This window comes from Chiloscyllium plagiosum, chromosome 5 (genome assembly GCF_004010195.1).
Source record: "Chiloscyllium plagiosum isolate BGI_BamShark_2017 chromosome 5, ASM401019v2, whole genome shotgun sequence".
Taxonomy (NCBI): domain Eukaryota; kingdom Metazoa; phylum Chordata; class Chondrichthyes; order Orectolobiformes; family Hemiscylliidae; genus Chiloscyllium; species Chiloscyllium plagiosum.
In genome coordinates this window covers 75,949,438-75,965,328 of record NC_057714.1, presented here as the reverse complement: position 1 = coordinate 75,965,328, position 15,891 = coordinate 75,949,438, and the positions used below count along the sequence as shown (strand labels likewise).

The following is a 15,891-nucleotide window of genomic DNA, read 5'->3' as shown; positions in this document are numbered from 1 at the left end:
ATCGTACGACTAGCCAAGAGGAAAAGGAAAGCATACATAAGGTCCAGGCAGATAAGAACAGAACGGGCCCTAGAGGAATATCAGGAGAGTAGGCCCTGGAGGAATCAAGCGGGCTAAACGGGGTCGTGAAACAGCTTTAGCGAGCAAAATGAAGGAGAATACCAAAGCCTTTTATTCTTTCATAAGAAGCAAGCGTGTAACTAGAGAAAGGATTGGTCCACTAAAGGATAAGGAAGGAAGACTGTGTGTCAAACCTGAGAAAATAGGTGAGATTCTGAATGCATACTTTGCATTAGTGTTCACTGAGGAGAGGGACATGATGAATGTTGAGATTAGAGATAGAAGTCTGATTACTCTGGGTCACATTGACATAAGTAGGGAAGACATATTGGGTAGGCTAGAGGCTATTAAGATGGACAACTTCCCAAGACTGGATGGGTTCTGTTCTAGGTTGCTGAGGGAGGTGAGAGAAGAAATAGCTGGGGCCCTGACAGAAATCTTTGTAGCATCCTTAAACACAGGTGAGGTGCCAGAGGACTGGAGGGTTGCTCATGGAAGGAAGACTGTGTGTCAAACCTGAGAAAATAGGTGAGATTCTGAATGCATACTTTGCATTAGTGTTCACTGAGGAGAGGGACATGATGAATGTTGAGATTAGAGATAGAAGTCTGATTACTCTGGGTCACGTTGACATAAGTAGGGAAGACATATTGGGTAGGCTAGAGGCTATTAAGATGTACAACTTCCCAGGACTGGATGGGATCTGTTCTAGGTTGCTGAGGGAGGTGAGAGAAGAAATAGCTGGGGCCCTGACAGATATCTTTGTAGCATCCTTAAACACAGGTGAGGTGCCAGAGGACTGGAGGGTTGCTCATGTTTTCCCCCTTTACAAGAAGGGTAGTAATAGGGATATTCTTGGTAACTACAGACCAGTGAGCCTGACGTCAATGGTGCGAAAGTTGCTGGAGAAGGTAGTAAGGGAAAAAAATCTATTTATATTTGGAAAAGAATGTGCTTATCAGTGATAGGCAATATGGTTTTTGTGCGGGGGAGATCGTGCCTTACCAACTTAATAATGTTCTTTGAGGGAGTGCCCAAGTTGATAGATGAAGGAAGGGCTGTCAACGTCATATACATGGACTTAGTAAAGCGTTTGATAACGTTCCTCATGATAAACTAATGGAGAAAGTGAAGTCATATGGTGTGCAGGGTGTTCTAGCTAGGTGAATAAAGAACTGGTTGAGCAGCAGGAGACAGAGAGTAGTAGTTGAAGGGAGCTTCTCAAAATGGAGAAAGGTGACCAGTGGTATTCCACAGAGATCAGTGCTGGGGCCACTGTCATTTGTGATATACATAAATGATCTGGAAGAGGGCACTGTTGGTATGATCAGCAAGTTTGCAGATTGGTGGAGTAACAGAAAGCATTCAGGGACTGTCAAAGAATACAGGAGAATTTAGATAGACTGGAGAGTTGGGCGGAGAGGTGGCAGATGGAGTTCAATCCAGGCAAACGTGAGGTGATGCATTTTGGAAAGTCTAATTCTAGAGCAAATTATACAGTAAACGGAAGAGTCTTGGGAAGAGCTGATGAGCAGAGAGATCTGGGAGTTCAGGTCCATTGTACCCTGAAGGTTGCTGCACAGGTAGATAGAGTGGTCAAGAAGGCATATAGTATGCTTGCCTTCATCGGACAGGGTATTGAGTATAAGCTGGCAGGTCATGTTAAAATTGTACAAGACTGGTTCAGCCGCATTTAGAATACTGTGTACAGTTCTGGTCGCCACATTACCAAAAGGATGTGGATGCTTCGGAGTGGGTGTAGAGAAGATTTACGAGGATGTTGCCTGGTATGGAAGGTGCTATCTATGAAGAGAGGTTGAGTAGGTTAGGATTGTTTTAATTCGAAAAAGGAGATTGAGGGGGGACCTGATTGAGGTCTATAATATCATGAAGGGTATAGACAGGGTAGATAGACAATAGACAATAGATGCAGGAGTAGGCCATTCAGCCCTTCGAGCCTGCACCGCCATTCAATATGATCATGGCTGATCATTCCTAATCAGTATCCTGTTCCTGCCTTATCTCCATAACCCTTGATTCCACTATCTTTGAGAGCTCTATCCAACTCTTTCTTAAATGAATCCAGAGACTGGGCCTCCCCAATTTCCAAAAGAGCCTCAAGCTCATCCATCTTATGTCTAATGCTTCATGCATTCATGTATAGTATTTTTAATTTGTTACTGCTCTCACCCTTCCCATCAACCCCTATTTCAGTCAACCTTACAGCATGATCTCTTTCCGAGTTTTCTGCCTCATTGATACAGTTGTCTTTCTAGACTTCTCTTGTTCTAACTTTCCCTTCAATTTCCTTTTTAAACATGCAGTTTGTCCCCTCCCCCCCCGCTACTTAGTTTAAATGCATAGAGATAAGCTCTTTCCCATGGTGAAGGATTCAATAATGAGAGGTCACGCTTTCAAGGTGGGACGTGAAAAGTTTAAGGGGGATACACGCGGCAAGTACTTTACACAGAGGGTGGTAGGTGCCTGGAACATGTTGCCAACAGAGGTAGTAGAGGCAGGCACGGTAGATTAATTTAAGATCCGTCTGGACAGTGGGGAGTAGGTGGGGAGCAGAAGATACAGATGTTTAGGAATTGGTCAACAGGTTTAGACAGTGGATTTGGATCAGCTCAGGTTTGGAGGACCCTGTTCCTGGGCTATAAATTTTCTTTGTTCTTTGGCTTGGATTCCAGGAATAAGGAAGCCTTGTTACAGCTGTGCAGGGTTTTGATTAGATCAGGTTGGGAATAGAATGCAGTTTTAGTCTCCATATTTAAAGAAGGATCTAGTTGCATAGGAAGCAGTACAGCAAAAGTTGGTCCTTGGGATGATAGATTGAGCAAATTAATCCCGTAGTCTCCGGAGTTGAGAAAAATCTCATTGAAACATGTCTGCAGGGACTTCATAAGGTAGAAGCTGAATTTATTTTTTCACTGCTGGTTGGGGAATCTTAAACATGGGTGTACAGTTTAAGACTGAAACAAGGAGAAATTGCTTCTCTCAGGGTTATGATGTTTTGGAATTCTCTACCTTAGAATGCTCCATCATTGAATATATTCACGATTGCAACAGATTGTTGATGTTTTTGAGAATCAAGAGGTATAGAGTGTGGTTACAGGAATGTACCTGAAACCCAAAATCAGCAATTATCACACTGAACAGCAGAACTGATTTGACAGACTTTATGTTTTACTCCTGCTCCCTTTTCCTTTGCTTTTATATATGCAGGAAATCAAAAACTTCAATTTAAACTTATGTTTGACACTCGTAGCAATCCTGGTCTCAGTGGCGTCCAGTACGATTCGTAATATTAGCATCTCCGATCACGCTTCAGTGCACTTCGTGGTTAAGATTAAGGACACTGTAGCAGGTCCGACACACTGGTGAATGGATCCCTTTATCCTTAAGGATACTAAGTTTGTGGAGTATTTCTCCAAGGAATTCAGGGCGTTCCTAGGCATTAATTCAGGTTTGGCTAGTAGCCCGCCTGTTCTCTGGGAAACAGCTAAAGCTTATGCCAGAGGGTTAGTTATTTCCGACTCTGCCAGTAGGAAGCGGCAGAAGGGTGAGCAGCAGCATCTGCTCAAAACACAGTTAAAGACAGACAAGAAAGTGTACTTTGACAGGCTATTGTTGGATAAGTGGGCGGCACGGTGGCACAGTGGTTAGCACTGCTGCCTCACAGTGCCAGAGACCCGGGTTCAATTCCCGCCTCAGGTGACTGACTGTGTGGAGTTTGCACGTTCTCCCCGTGTCTGCGTGGGTTTCCTCCGGGTGCTCCGGTTTCCTCCCACAGTCCAAAGATGTGCATGCTAAATTGCCCGTAGTGTTAGGTAAGGGGTAAATGTAGGGGTATGGGTGGGTTACGCTTCGGCGGGTCGGTGTGGACTTGTTAGGCCGAAGGGCCTGTTTCCACACTGTAATCTAATCTAATCTAATCTAAATAAGGTACAGATGATCACAGTGCTTCGGTCTACATTTAACTCCATGCTCACGCAGTCTGCAAAGAAGGTGCTTACTTTTGCAAAACAAAGGCTGTTTGAGCATGGTGACAAACCGGGCAAATACTAGGCATATCTTGCTAGGAAAAAGAATGCCCCTCAAGCCATTACGTCGATCCGGGAAGGTGCTGGAAACCTAGCCTGTGATTCCAAAAAGATTAATGCGGCATTTCGGAGATTTAACTCCGAATTACATCAGTCTGAAAGCTGTGAGGATGGGCGGGCTAGGATGAAGTCGTTTTTCCAAAATCTGGAACTCCTGGATGTTACCCCCGAACAAGAGTCTTTTCTTAATGTCCCATTAACAGAGCAAGAGGTGCAGGAGGATGTAAAACAGCTTCATAGTGGAAAGGTACCTGGTCCTGATGGACTTCCCAGTGAATTTTAAGGAATTTATAAGCATGCTGTCAGGTCCGACGTTCAACATGTTTAATTACTCGTACAGTCATGATTGCTCCTACCATCTTGAAAAGAGGCCAATATCTCTCTCATTCTGAAAAAAGGGAAATTCCTGGAGGACTGTGCTTCCTATAGTCCCATTTTACTTTTAAATATTGATTTTAAAATCCTTTCTAAGACTTTTGCGTTAAGACTGGAAACTGTGCTGCCTTTTATTATTAAAAGGGACCTGACGGGTTTTATAAAAGGCTGCAGATCTTCCAATAATGTTGGGTTACTTAATGTGATTCAAATGTGTCAACAACAGTCTGTACAGGGATTAATAATCACTCTAGATGCAGACAAGGCATTTGAGCGGCCGTACCTTTTATGTACTTGAGAGCGGTTTGATTATATTCCCTGCAGTGTGGAAACAGGCCCTCCGGCCCAACAAGTCCACACCAAACCTCTGAAGAGTAATCCACCCGCCCCCCCATCTGACTAATGTACCTAACAACTATGAACAATTTAGCACGGTCAATTCACCTGACTTGCACATCTTTGGAATGTGGGAGGAAACCCACGCAGACACAGGGAGACTGTGCAAACTCCAACCAGACAGTTGCCCAAGGCTGTAATCAAACCTGGAACCCTGGCGCTGTGAGGCACTGAGTCACCATGCCACCCTAAAAGAGGTTTATCTCGTAGAATCCCTACAGTGTGGAAATAGGCCCTTCCGCCCAACAAGTCACACCGACCCTCCGAAGAATAACCCACCCAGACTCATTTCCCTATATTTCCCCTTGACTAACATACCTAACACTATGGGCAATTTAGCATGGCCAATTCACCTGATCTGCACATCTTTTGGACTGTGGGAGGAAACCGGAGCACCCAGAGGAAACCCATGCAGACACGGGGAGGATGTGCAAACTCCACACAGACAGTCGCCCGCAGCTGGAATCGAACTTGGGTCCCTGGTGCTGTGAGGCAGTAGTGCTAACCACTGAGCCACAATGCCGCCCATGGCTTGGGCGAAGTCTTTATAAGATGGGTAAAGGTTCTTTACAGCAACCCTCCTGCAGCAGTTCTCACCAATAGTCTGCAGTCAAGTAATTTTAATACCTTCAGGGGTAATTGACAGGACTGTCCCCTATCTCTACTGCTTTTTACATTCATAGGGATTCTAATAGGCCACTCATAAGGATCCTAATATAACAGCTCCAGAAGTGAGGTCAAAAATCACATAAGATTGAGCTGTACGTGGATGATGTCCTCATCTTTTTGTCAAGCCCAGCAGTTATGGTGCCTCATCTGATACAATGCATAAATTTGTTTGCACCTTTTCAGGTTACAAGATCAACTTTGCAAAATCGGAGGCTATGCCTATGGGTGGTCTTACGAAAATACCAGGTTTGGAGGGTGAATCTTGATTCCCTTTTAAGTGGTCACGGGGATGCTTTCTTTATACGTGACTCCAGTTTTTGATTGACTATTTAAAGCTAACTTTGTTCATTTATTTGATAAAAAACAAACAAGACATTCGAAGATGGGAGGTACTTCCGGTTTCTTGGTTAGGTTGGATAGTCCTTGCTAAAATGAATATTCTTCCCCATCTACTGTACCCTATGTGAATGCTCCCTTTGATTGTCACTAGGCAAATGCTCAGGAGTTTGAATGGCTGATTCAGCTGTTTTATCTGGCATCGTAAGCGGCCCCTTATTAAATAAATTGCAACTGTCTCTCAGACTGGGGGCAGTGGATCTCCCAGACATTACAAACTAAGTTTGCTTCTATTCTATGTGAGTGACTGGACCTATGGGGACCCTCTTTCAATATGCTTAGATATTGAAACTTATCAGGCAATATATCCCACTACTTGCTTGCTGCTCTTGGACAAAATGAGGACAGTTAAAGAATATTGCCACAACCCAATAGTTATTAATACTGTTAAAGCGTGGAGGACAATGCAGTAGAGTGAAGGCAATATTGCCAAAACATTATTTGTTAAACCTATAATTGGCATGGCAGGTTTTCAACCGGGGATGATAGGCTATGAGACAACCACAACCACCTGATGAAGGAGCAGCACTCTAAAAGCTAGTGCTTCCAATTAAACCTGTTGGACTATAACCTAGTGTTGTCATTTTTAACAATATTCTGCTAGGTTAGGTGTCTGAGAATTCCCTGGGTTTGTCGGGCTGATGCAAGATAGATTATGGAGCATATCCCTTTGGACTTTCATAGTTTTATGGCACACCATACTTCTAAGAATTGCTATAAGATGTGGCTACCCTTATTAGACTATCTAGACACAGATTTGTCTGCCATACTAATAAGGGCCTTTATATAGCCATAACAATTGTGTTTTATAAAATCTCATATCCAGGGAAGAGGAACTACAAATGTATGGATATGTAATTTATTGCTCTCGATGCTTGGGAGCTAGTGTTTTGTTTCGCTGAGGTTGACCTTCCAGTGCAGTAAGCACATTAATTTTCTTATGGTCACTCTTTGCTTTATTTAACCTTCTCTGGCAATAATCCCTGTTTTCTCAACACCCTATAACAATGAAAAAAAAGAGACAAGAGTGCCATAACCTGTTTATTAGCATAATGCTGAATCTATACTTGAGGGTCAGAAAGCAAGGCATAATAGAAAGTACTGAAAAAAAACAAAATCTTCCATCAACAATATCACCTTCAATGAAAATTATAAGTTCAGAAAAACAGATAAGTTGTGTCGGTCCTTGAGTGATCCAAGTTTCCAAATATCTAAAAGGTGGCAAGGAGAAAATATGTTTTGATTACTATGAACAAAATTTCCCTGCTAAAATACAGTAAATCTTGTTATAAATCTAAGTTAACTGACCAGCATCGTAGCCCTTTATTGCTGATTTGCCAAAGCTAATGACATTTGACTTTAATGCCATTCACTGTTTTAAAAAAAATGAGTTTATGAAAGAGAGTGTATGGTTAACTTTTGTAATTCATTGTGATGATAGAATCAAAGATTTTATATTTATTTGTGCCAAATGTCTAGATTTTAATTATTCACTTCGAGCATTTATGGCTCCACCATACAATTCCAACATGTAGATAAAAATCTCTGACTGAAAAAGATATGCCTTTCTCAGCATTGCAGATAATTCAGATAAGGCCCCACTTACCCACTCTGACAGTCAAAGATGAGGGGAAAAATATTTAAAAGAAGTTATTTAAAAAGGTCTTCAGAGTTTCATTCTGAAAGAGTACATTTGAGATAAGCAGTTTGGCACAGTAATGTTAGTACAGATTTCTGGTACCTCTTTTGAAACAAGATATTCCATTTAACCAATAGGATGAAACTGTACAATGGCTATGAGACTTTCACTTGAAACCAGTTTGCATGATCTCAATTACAGTGCCCAGGACACAAAAAAAGACACCAAGTTTAGTATTAAAATCATTTATTTTAAACCATATGTAAAGTTAATACAGAAAAAAAAAAGTTATCTGCTAGATAGAATTTTAATCTGCATTCAACCAGAAGGGGCAGCATGGTAGTTCAGTGGTTAGCACTGCAGTCTCAGTGTTAGGGACCTCTGTTCGATTCCAGCCTCGAGCAACTGTCTCTGTGGAATTTGCACATTCTCCCCATGTCTGTGTGGGTTTCTTCCGTGTGCTCTGGTTTCCTCCCACAATCCAAAGATGTGCAGGTCTGGTGGATTGTCATGCTAAATTTCCCATTGTGTTAGGTGCCCATTATTCAGAGGGAAATGGGTCTGGGTGAGTTACTCTTCAGAGGGTTGGTGTGCACTTGTTGGGCCAAATGGCCTGTTTTCACACCGTAGCGAATCTAATCTAATACTTCCAATCTGAAGCTTAATACTATACTGGGTGCCTGAAATGGGAAGTATTTTGCATTAGTGCTTGCAAAATGAGCCCAAAATCACAATGTGTGCATGGTCCAGAAGTAGTTTTTGTTAATATATACAAAAATCATTACTTACAATTGATAAAGTATTGTGGTCTTTCCAGCATTGTCCAAGCCAACAACAATAACTTTATGTTCTGTAAAATATAAATTTTTGTAGTATAAAAATGTATCAGTGAAATACTGCATTCAAGGCAAATTATATTTTTAACTTGCACAGTAAATTATCAAAGATGCAATATATAACTGTATAAAATAGCTGCAAGGATTAAGCTGTATAGAAAAGGTGCCTAACTAAATTCCTGCTGTTTAATTGAGGGAGTACTCCACAATGAGGGATTTGCCTTTAATTGCTCATAGGATAGGGGCATCTATGCCAGTATTTATTTTCATCCTTAAATGTCCTCTAGAAGATGATGAGCTGCCTTTCTGAAATACAGTAACCCTTGGGTAGTAACACCACAATGCTGTTAAGGAGTTCCAGACTTTTGATCCAGCAGTGAAAGCACAGATTTAGTTTCAAGTCAGGACGTGAGGCAGATGGTGTTTTTTTTAATGCTACCCTTGCGCTTCTAAGCTCACCAGGATTATACTTCAGAAAAAAAAATAATCAGGTCAGGACAATTTCTCTAATGTTAAAATAGGGTGCCTCACTTAGTTTAAATCAAAATCACGACAAAGTTTAGATGTTTTGGCTTGAAATTACTCAAATGAATACAGATGAATACCCTTCAGCTCAGCGAGTAAACCTACATCCAAAACCTCAACCTGAGCTACAAATCTTCTCAAAACTCGTGAATACAGATGAGGAAACTATGCAGCCTAGTCACTTGTTCCCTAGGTGATTCCAGATTTTGTTTGCCTCCAGTAAACTGACCATTCCAAGCTTTACTTGTTCTATGAACAAACAGTTTCTGCTACAATTAACCCCATAATTTCATAAGTCTCTAACACTCCAAACCTATAGCTCTTTTCCACATGACAACACTGACGCAGGCAAGTACTTAAGGCATGATCTGGTCAGAGCACTAGTTTCCTCTCCTTTCTGGATTTTAGCTCTATTGCGATTCAACATATTAAGGACAGTGTTAATATCCCAGACCTTTTCAACTTCATCTGCACTTTGTGACACAAAGGTAAATGATAAAAAACTTGCATCCATATCAAAAGGTGTATCTGGCAAGGTTATGCATTTATAAATATTTAAAAAGAATTGCCTAGTAAAAATCAACTGTGAAAATATTTTACAAGATGCAGTAGAAATGCTCAATCGAACTCCTCCACAGCATTTTCAGTTTCTTTCTCTCTGTACTTTCTGGTAGCTTAGCTTTACTTTAATAATTTGCACAAGCTTCATGATTCAAATTCATCAAGCAATTTCTCTTGGCCAGACTGACTCATCTAAAAAAAAGACAACTTCTGCCCCAAGTAAAGTAATCCTGGTGTTTCCTTACTGTTTACAAGAAATTGGATTATATTTATAAAATTTGAGATAATATTTGGGTGACTTGAGGTGCTGTTTCCCTCCAACTCTAGGATCCCAGGCTAAAATTGAACTGAAAGGGCAAAATCTCTTTAAATTGTAACTTTAATACTCTTCAATTAAGTTCTCAATGTGGACAACGTAACTCAAGACAAACTGGTCCAGATGTGTCACAAAGGAATATCAATCTGATTTTCAGAAGGCATACGATATCTGATGTGAGACTTATTTTAATCCCCCATTACAGTACAGAAGTCTCAGATTGGAACACTTTAGTACACGAGCCTTTAGTCAGCATCTAGACTATGCAACGTCTGATTAAGACAAAAAAAAATAATAAAACAAACAAAAGAATATACTGGCATTAGAGGATGTTCAAAAGAGATCAACTAGGTTGAGTCCTAGAGTGGAGCAGTTGACTTATCAAGAAGCTCAAAACTCTAATGAATAAAAGTTTAGCCAATGAAGGTAATCTTACTGAAGCAAACAAAATTCTGAATGGGCTCAGAATAGATGTTGAGAAAGTTTTTTTTAAAAACAGGGAGGGATTCTCAAACTAGGGGATATAGTCACAGAATAAGCAGACACACATTTAAACTGGAGATACAATAGGATCCCTTTTCTTGGAGTAGGGAAAATCTGGAATTCTCTACCTCAGTTGTGGAGGCTATATCAACTGAACGTATTTAAAAAGTTTTTTTTAAATAATTGGAGTTGACAGCTACATTGCAATGAACTGGCATGAAAGACAAATTGAGATCTCCTGATGAGGACCAAAATGCAAGTATAATAAGCAGGAATACAGATCTTATAATATGCAGTTCCAAATCATATCATAATTAACATTTTCAATTTGTCCATTTAAGATTCTACAACTGGGGGGGAAAAGGAGGTACTCGGAGCAGTATCACAACAGCTCTTACAGAGAAAGGAAAAAAGCTGCTTAACTCAGAAAATGTACTGCAGCTTGACCGACAATAGTTTAAATATTTTGAAGATAATCTCAGACTTGTTAAAAGGGATTTCCAAATTAAAATTAATATTGAAGACAATGTAAAAGATTGATATAAAACTTTATCATATGCAGAACAGGATATAAAGATTAACTTTTTTGGCACTTTCATATTACCCATGCTATCAAAGATACAACAAAATGCCGAGAATGACAGTCACAATATCAATGCCCAATAAAGCTTAAAAACCGAAAAAAGTCACAAAATATTCAAATGACTTGCCATGTTAAGTCCTGATCATTGAAAAATTAGGGAATCATTCATCAAACACAGACAGTACAGAAGAGTCATAAAGCTAATGTTTAGTGTCAGAGGTCGGAGTTTGCAGAAAAATCTGGGGATAGAAATTGGATATATTAGAGTTAGAGTCAGATTTTACTGCATCAAGAGAGGCCCTTCAGCTCATGGTGTCCATGCCAGTCATCTAACATCCATGTACTCTTAGCCCATTTTTCCAATACTTGGCCTGTAGCCTTGAATGCTGTGGCATTTCAAGTATTCATTTAAACAGTTTGTAAATGTCTTAAGAATTCTTGTCTCTACCCCTTTTTCGGCAGTGAGTTCCAGATACGCACTACCCTCTAAACCTACTGCTCTTACCTTAAGACTGCTCCCCACATTTACTGAAGATTCCTGAAGAAGGGCTTATGCCCGAAACATCGATTCTCCTGTTCCCTGGATGCTGCGCTTTTCCAGCAATACATTTTCAACCCCACATTTACTGACCCCTCTACTAAAGGGAAAAGTCTTTCTTTGTCTACTCTGGTGAAGCCCCTCAGAATAAACCTTATATATTTCATTCAGATTCCCTGTCAGCCTTTTCTGCTCCAAGGAAAAAAACAACAACAGTTTATCTAATCTCTCCTCATAGCTCAATCACTGTCTCAGACAACATCCTGGTGAATTTCTTCTGTACTCTTTCTAGTGCAATCACTTCCTTCCTCTAGTGTCATGAGCACAACTGCTCAGAGTACTCCTTAACTACAGCACCATATAACCTCCTTACCTTTTATTTATAAAATGGAAGTTATGAGGGCTAAGAAATGAGAAATATAGTGGGTTTTTTTTAAAAATTACAATGGAATATTACTTCAAGCAGTGGAGCAGGTCAAAGCAACACAACAGTGAATATTTCATTCTTGAATTAACATAATAAAGGTGTTCTTGTAGAATGGTTAAAAGAGGAAACAAACTCCAGGAATAAAGTTAATGATGTTGAAGATATAAGGGTGGCATGGTGGCTCAGCAGTTAGCACTGTTGCCTCAGTGCTAGTGACTGGCATTTGATTCCACCCTCAGTCAACCATGTGGAATCTGCACAGGTTTTCTGTTTGCTCCAGTTTCCCCCCTCAGTCTAAATGTGTGCAGGTTAGATGGATTGGCATGCTAAATTGCCCATGTTAAATGTCCAGGGATGGGCAGGCTAGTGGGATTAGCCATGGGAAATGCAGGATTACGGGGATAGGATAGTGGGGTTGGTCTGAGTAGGATTCTCTTCAGAGGGGCATTGTGGATTCAATGGACAGAATGGCCTGCTTCCACACTGTATGGATTCTATGAGGTGGAAGGTACCGAGAGCAAGAGAGACAATACTACAATTTTGAAAGGATAAATTGACTTGATTCAAAGAGCTTTCCTTAATTCTAAGTATCCTTTGATCTAAATCACAGCTTTGGTTGATGCTAATCTATTTAGGGTAAACTGAAGAGAGCTGTAGCTATCCATACACTTATTTACAAAACTAGCCAGATGCTCTGAATTCTTTCAACTTCTCCAGTATCTCAGTCTGCGTTCATTTCAATCCTATTACCCTACAGGACACAAACTTCCAGCCTCAACTCCCTATCCCCAAATACATGCACGTTTCACCCCTATAGTTCACCTATACCTGCTGCGGGGGGGGGGCGCAAAGAGAATAAAACTCATCTCGATACCAGGAGATATCACTTAGGGTTCTAGGCTTGAGTGCTGCAGAAAGGACGAAAATCTAATCAATTAGTGAAGTATTGGGATGGAAAGTGATCTTAGAGTCATAGAGATGTACAGCATGGAAACAGACCCTTCGGTCTAACCCGTCCATGCCAACCAGATATCCCAACCCAATCAAGTCCCACCTGCCAGCACCCGGCCCATATCCCTCCAAACCCTTCCTGTTCATATACCTATCTAGATGCCTTTTAAATGTTGCGATTGTACCAGCCTTCACCACTTCCTCTGACAGCTCATTCCATATACGTGCCACCCGCTGCGTGAAAAAGTCGCCCTTTAGGTCTCTTTTATATCTTTCCCCCTCACCCTAAACCTATGCCCTCTAGTTCTGGACTCCCCGATCCCAGGGAAAAGACTTTGTCTATTTATCCTATCTATGCCCCTCATAATTTTGTAAACCTCTATAAGGTCACCCCTCAGCCTCCGATGTTCCAGGGAAAACAGCCCCAGCCTGTTCAGCCTCTCCCTGTAACTCAAATCCTCCAACCCTGGTAACATCCTTGTAAATCTTTTCTGAACCTTTTCAAGTTTCACAACATCTTCCCGATAGGGAGGAGACCAGAATTGCACACAATATTCCAACCGTCATGGTTAGGTGCCAGGGTTAGGCAAGTTATTGGTGGGGGGGGGGGGGTTAGCACAGCAGGTCAGGCAGCACCCGAGCAGCAGGCTCATGTCCAAAACACCCTTCACCCTGCTCCTCGGATACTGCCTGACCGGCTGTGCTTTTCCAGCACCACACTCTCCGACTCGGATCTGCAGTCCTCGCCTCCTTCAAGGTGCTGGGGTAGCCGAAAGGACGGAGAGAAACTGATGCAAACAAGTCGTTTTAAAAGAAAAAAAAATCCAACCATTACGAGTTAAATGCAAGTTAACTAGTGCCACCGGTTCCTGGCGAGGTCGGGAAATGGTGCGGGTTCCACGGCTGGGAACCTTTAAGATTTACCGATTGGCGGTGAAAGGAAGGAGGAATCGCCAGGACAACGGTGCACCTTTACCTTGTTCAAAGAAGAAACTCCTCAATTTGGAGAAGAGGAGCCCCATGACCGTCAACCGGCTGCAATCCAACCGTCACTTGCTCCGCCGGGACCCCGGGCTGCCGCCGATTCCACTGTGCACCTTAACCGGCAGCCCCAAGCGGGCGGCCCTCCTTTTTACAGATCTCTCCCCTCCCCGTTCTGCCGTTGCAGACTCTCCCTCCCCGCGGCTAACCGGTCGTCAACTCCCGCGGCTCCGTCTCCAGCAGCGCACAGCGTCCCCCATAGCCGAGGGAGCCGCTGACCGTTAACTCGGAAGGCACGCGCTTCCACCTCGCGCCCAAACAGGAGGCACGTTCACTGCTCCCAGTTATCCGCCATGCACGCGCAAACAGACGACAATCGCTCATTTGGCTGCACTGACTGACGGACAGTCACTCACTCCGCCCTCCCATTGTTAACATCCCCGCGGGGCCGGGCTAACGCACGGGGCGGGGCGCGGATGTGGGGGTATGGGAGCGCGGTGGGTGATGGGAAGGGGAGGGCAGGTGAATCGCTTTCAAATATGCCGGCTGATTGGGTTCAAAAGGTGAAAGACGTTTCACATCGACGAACCGGGAGTCGGTGGGCGGGGATAGTGACACACATTGGAAGCTGATAGGCGGTGGCTACAGCGAATGAAGTGCTTGCTTGCTGGGGGCTGGTGAAGGTAAGGTCTTCATGAAGTATTAGTTGCGAGTGTGTATCGTTTATAGCAGAATAAAATACATTAGAGCTGGGGCAGGGTTAACAGTAAGAGAGAATTCAAAGTTTGTGCGAAGATTTGTAGCTCGGGTGCTCGTTGCTGTGGTTCTGTTCGTCGAGCTGGAAGTTTTTGTTGCAAACGTTTCGTCCCCTGGCTAGGCGACATCATCAGTGCTTGGGAGCCTCCTGCAAAGCGCTTCTTTGATGTTTCCTCCGGTGTTTATAGTGGTCTGTCCCTGCCTCTTCCGGTTGTCAGTTTCAGCTGTCCGCTGTAGTGGTTGGTATATTGGATCCAGGTCGATGTGTTTGTTGATGGAGTTTGTGGATAAATGCCATGCCTCTAGGAATTCCCTGGCTGTTCTCTGTCTGGCTTGCCCTATGATAGTAGTGTTGTCCCAGAAGGCAAATGTGCTAAACCCCTTCTGAACCACCCTGTCTGCATGTGACACATACTTCAAAGACCAGAACCCCTCGGTCTCTTTGTTCCATATCACTATCCGAGGCCCAACCTTTAATCAGTGTAAGTCCTGCCCTTGTTTGTTTTACCAAGATGTAATATTTTGCATTTATTCCAATCCAAAAAATCACAAACATCCTTCGAGTATAAAGGCAAGAATAGTATACTTAAGAATAAAATAAGTAAGGCAAAAAAGGGACAGGACACCACTTTGGCAAATAAGGTAAGGAATAGGGAAAGGGTTTTTAGAAATACATTAAGACCAAATGGGTCACTAGAGAGAGAATTGGCTACCTTAAAGATCAGCAAGGCAGCCTATGTGTGGAGACATAGGAGATTATGGTTGTTGGGGGGGATACTAAACGAGTGGCATCAGTGTTTACTGTGGAGAAGGACGGATTTGTAGAGGTTGTCAAGATTAGAGATCGTGAGGATGATGAGATGGGAGGAGATTGAAGGGTATTACAGAGATGTTTGTGATACCCGAGATAGTGATGGTTCTGAGGTGAGAGAGGATTTCTAGAGATAAGGAAGAGTTTAGTCTGGATGAGGTGACAGTGATCTGGGGAGTTGTGAGCATGGAGGAATTCAGTGATAGCGAGAGGTAGTCATAATGTTATACAGCACAGTAACAGACCCAATGGTTAAACCAATCCGTGTCGACCATAATTCCCAACTAATCTAATCGCACCTGCCTCCGCTTGGTCCACATTCATCCAAATATTTCCTATTTATGTACTTGTCTAAATGTCTTTTAAACATTGTAATTGTATTCACAGCTGCCTCTTTTTCTGGGAGTTCACTTCACACATGTAAAGGTAAAAACAAATCCCCAATTTATTTTTTAAACCTTTCTCATCTATTTTCAAATTGT

At 42.3% G+C, this 15,891-nt stretch overlaps 2 protein-coding genes across 5 annotated transcripts in view; one reads left to right on the top strand and one right to left on the bottom strand.

The window, feature by feature from the left end:
* Window positions 1-14,304, bottom strand: part of LOC122550020 (ADP-ribosylation factor-like protein 5B) — a 45,637-nt gene extending 31,333 nt beyond the window's left edge. For 2 of the 3 annotated variants that reach the window (XM_043690414.1, XM_043690415.1), the window contains exons 1-2: window positions 13,838-14,304; window positions 8,431-8,491 (exon numbers count right to left, since the gene is read on the bottom strand). In XM_043690414.1, the coding sequence (XP_043546349.1) occupies window positions 8,431-8,491; window positions 13,838-13,883 (107 nt within the window). In that variant the 5' untranslated portion in view covers window positions 13,884-14,304. Of the gene's footprint in view, window positions 1-8,212; window positions 8,322-8,430; window positions 8,492-13,837 lie in introns of those variants that run through there. The other variant, XR_006311727.1, reaches the window with a different exon arrangement.
* A 127-nt stretch (window positions 14,305-14,431) lies between these two features.
* nsun6 (NOP2/Sun RNA methyltransferase 6) overlaps window positions 14,432-15,891 on the top strand; it is a 40,677-nt gene continuing 39,217 nt past the window's right edge. Inside the window, exon 1 of one of the 2 annotated variants that reach the window (XM_043690409.1) lies at window positions 14,432-14,525. The gene's annotated coding sequence lies outside the window, so the exon portion shown is untranslated. Of the gene's footprint in view, window positions 14,526-15,716; window positions 15,722-15,891 lie in introns of those variants that run through there. The other variant, XM_043690411.1, reaches the window with a different exon arrangement.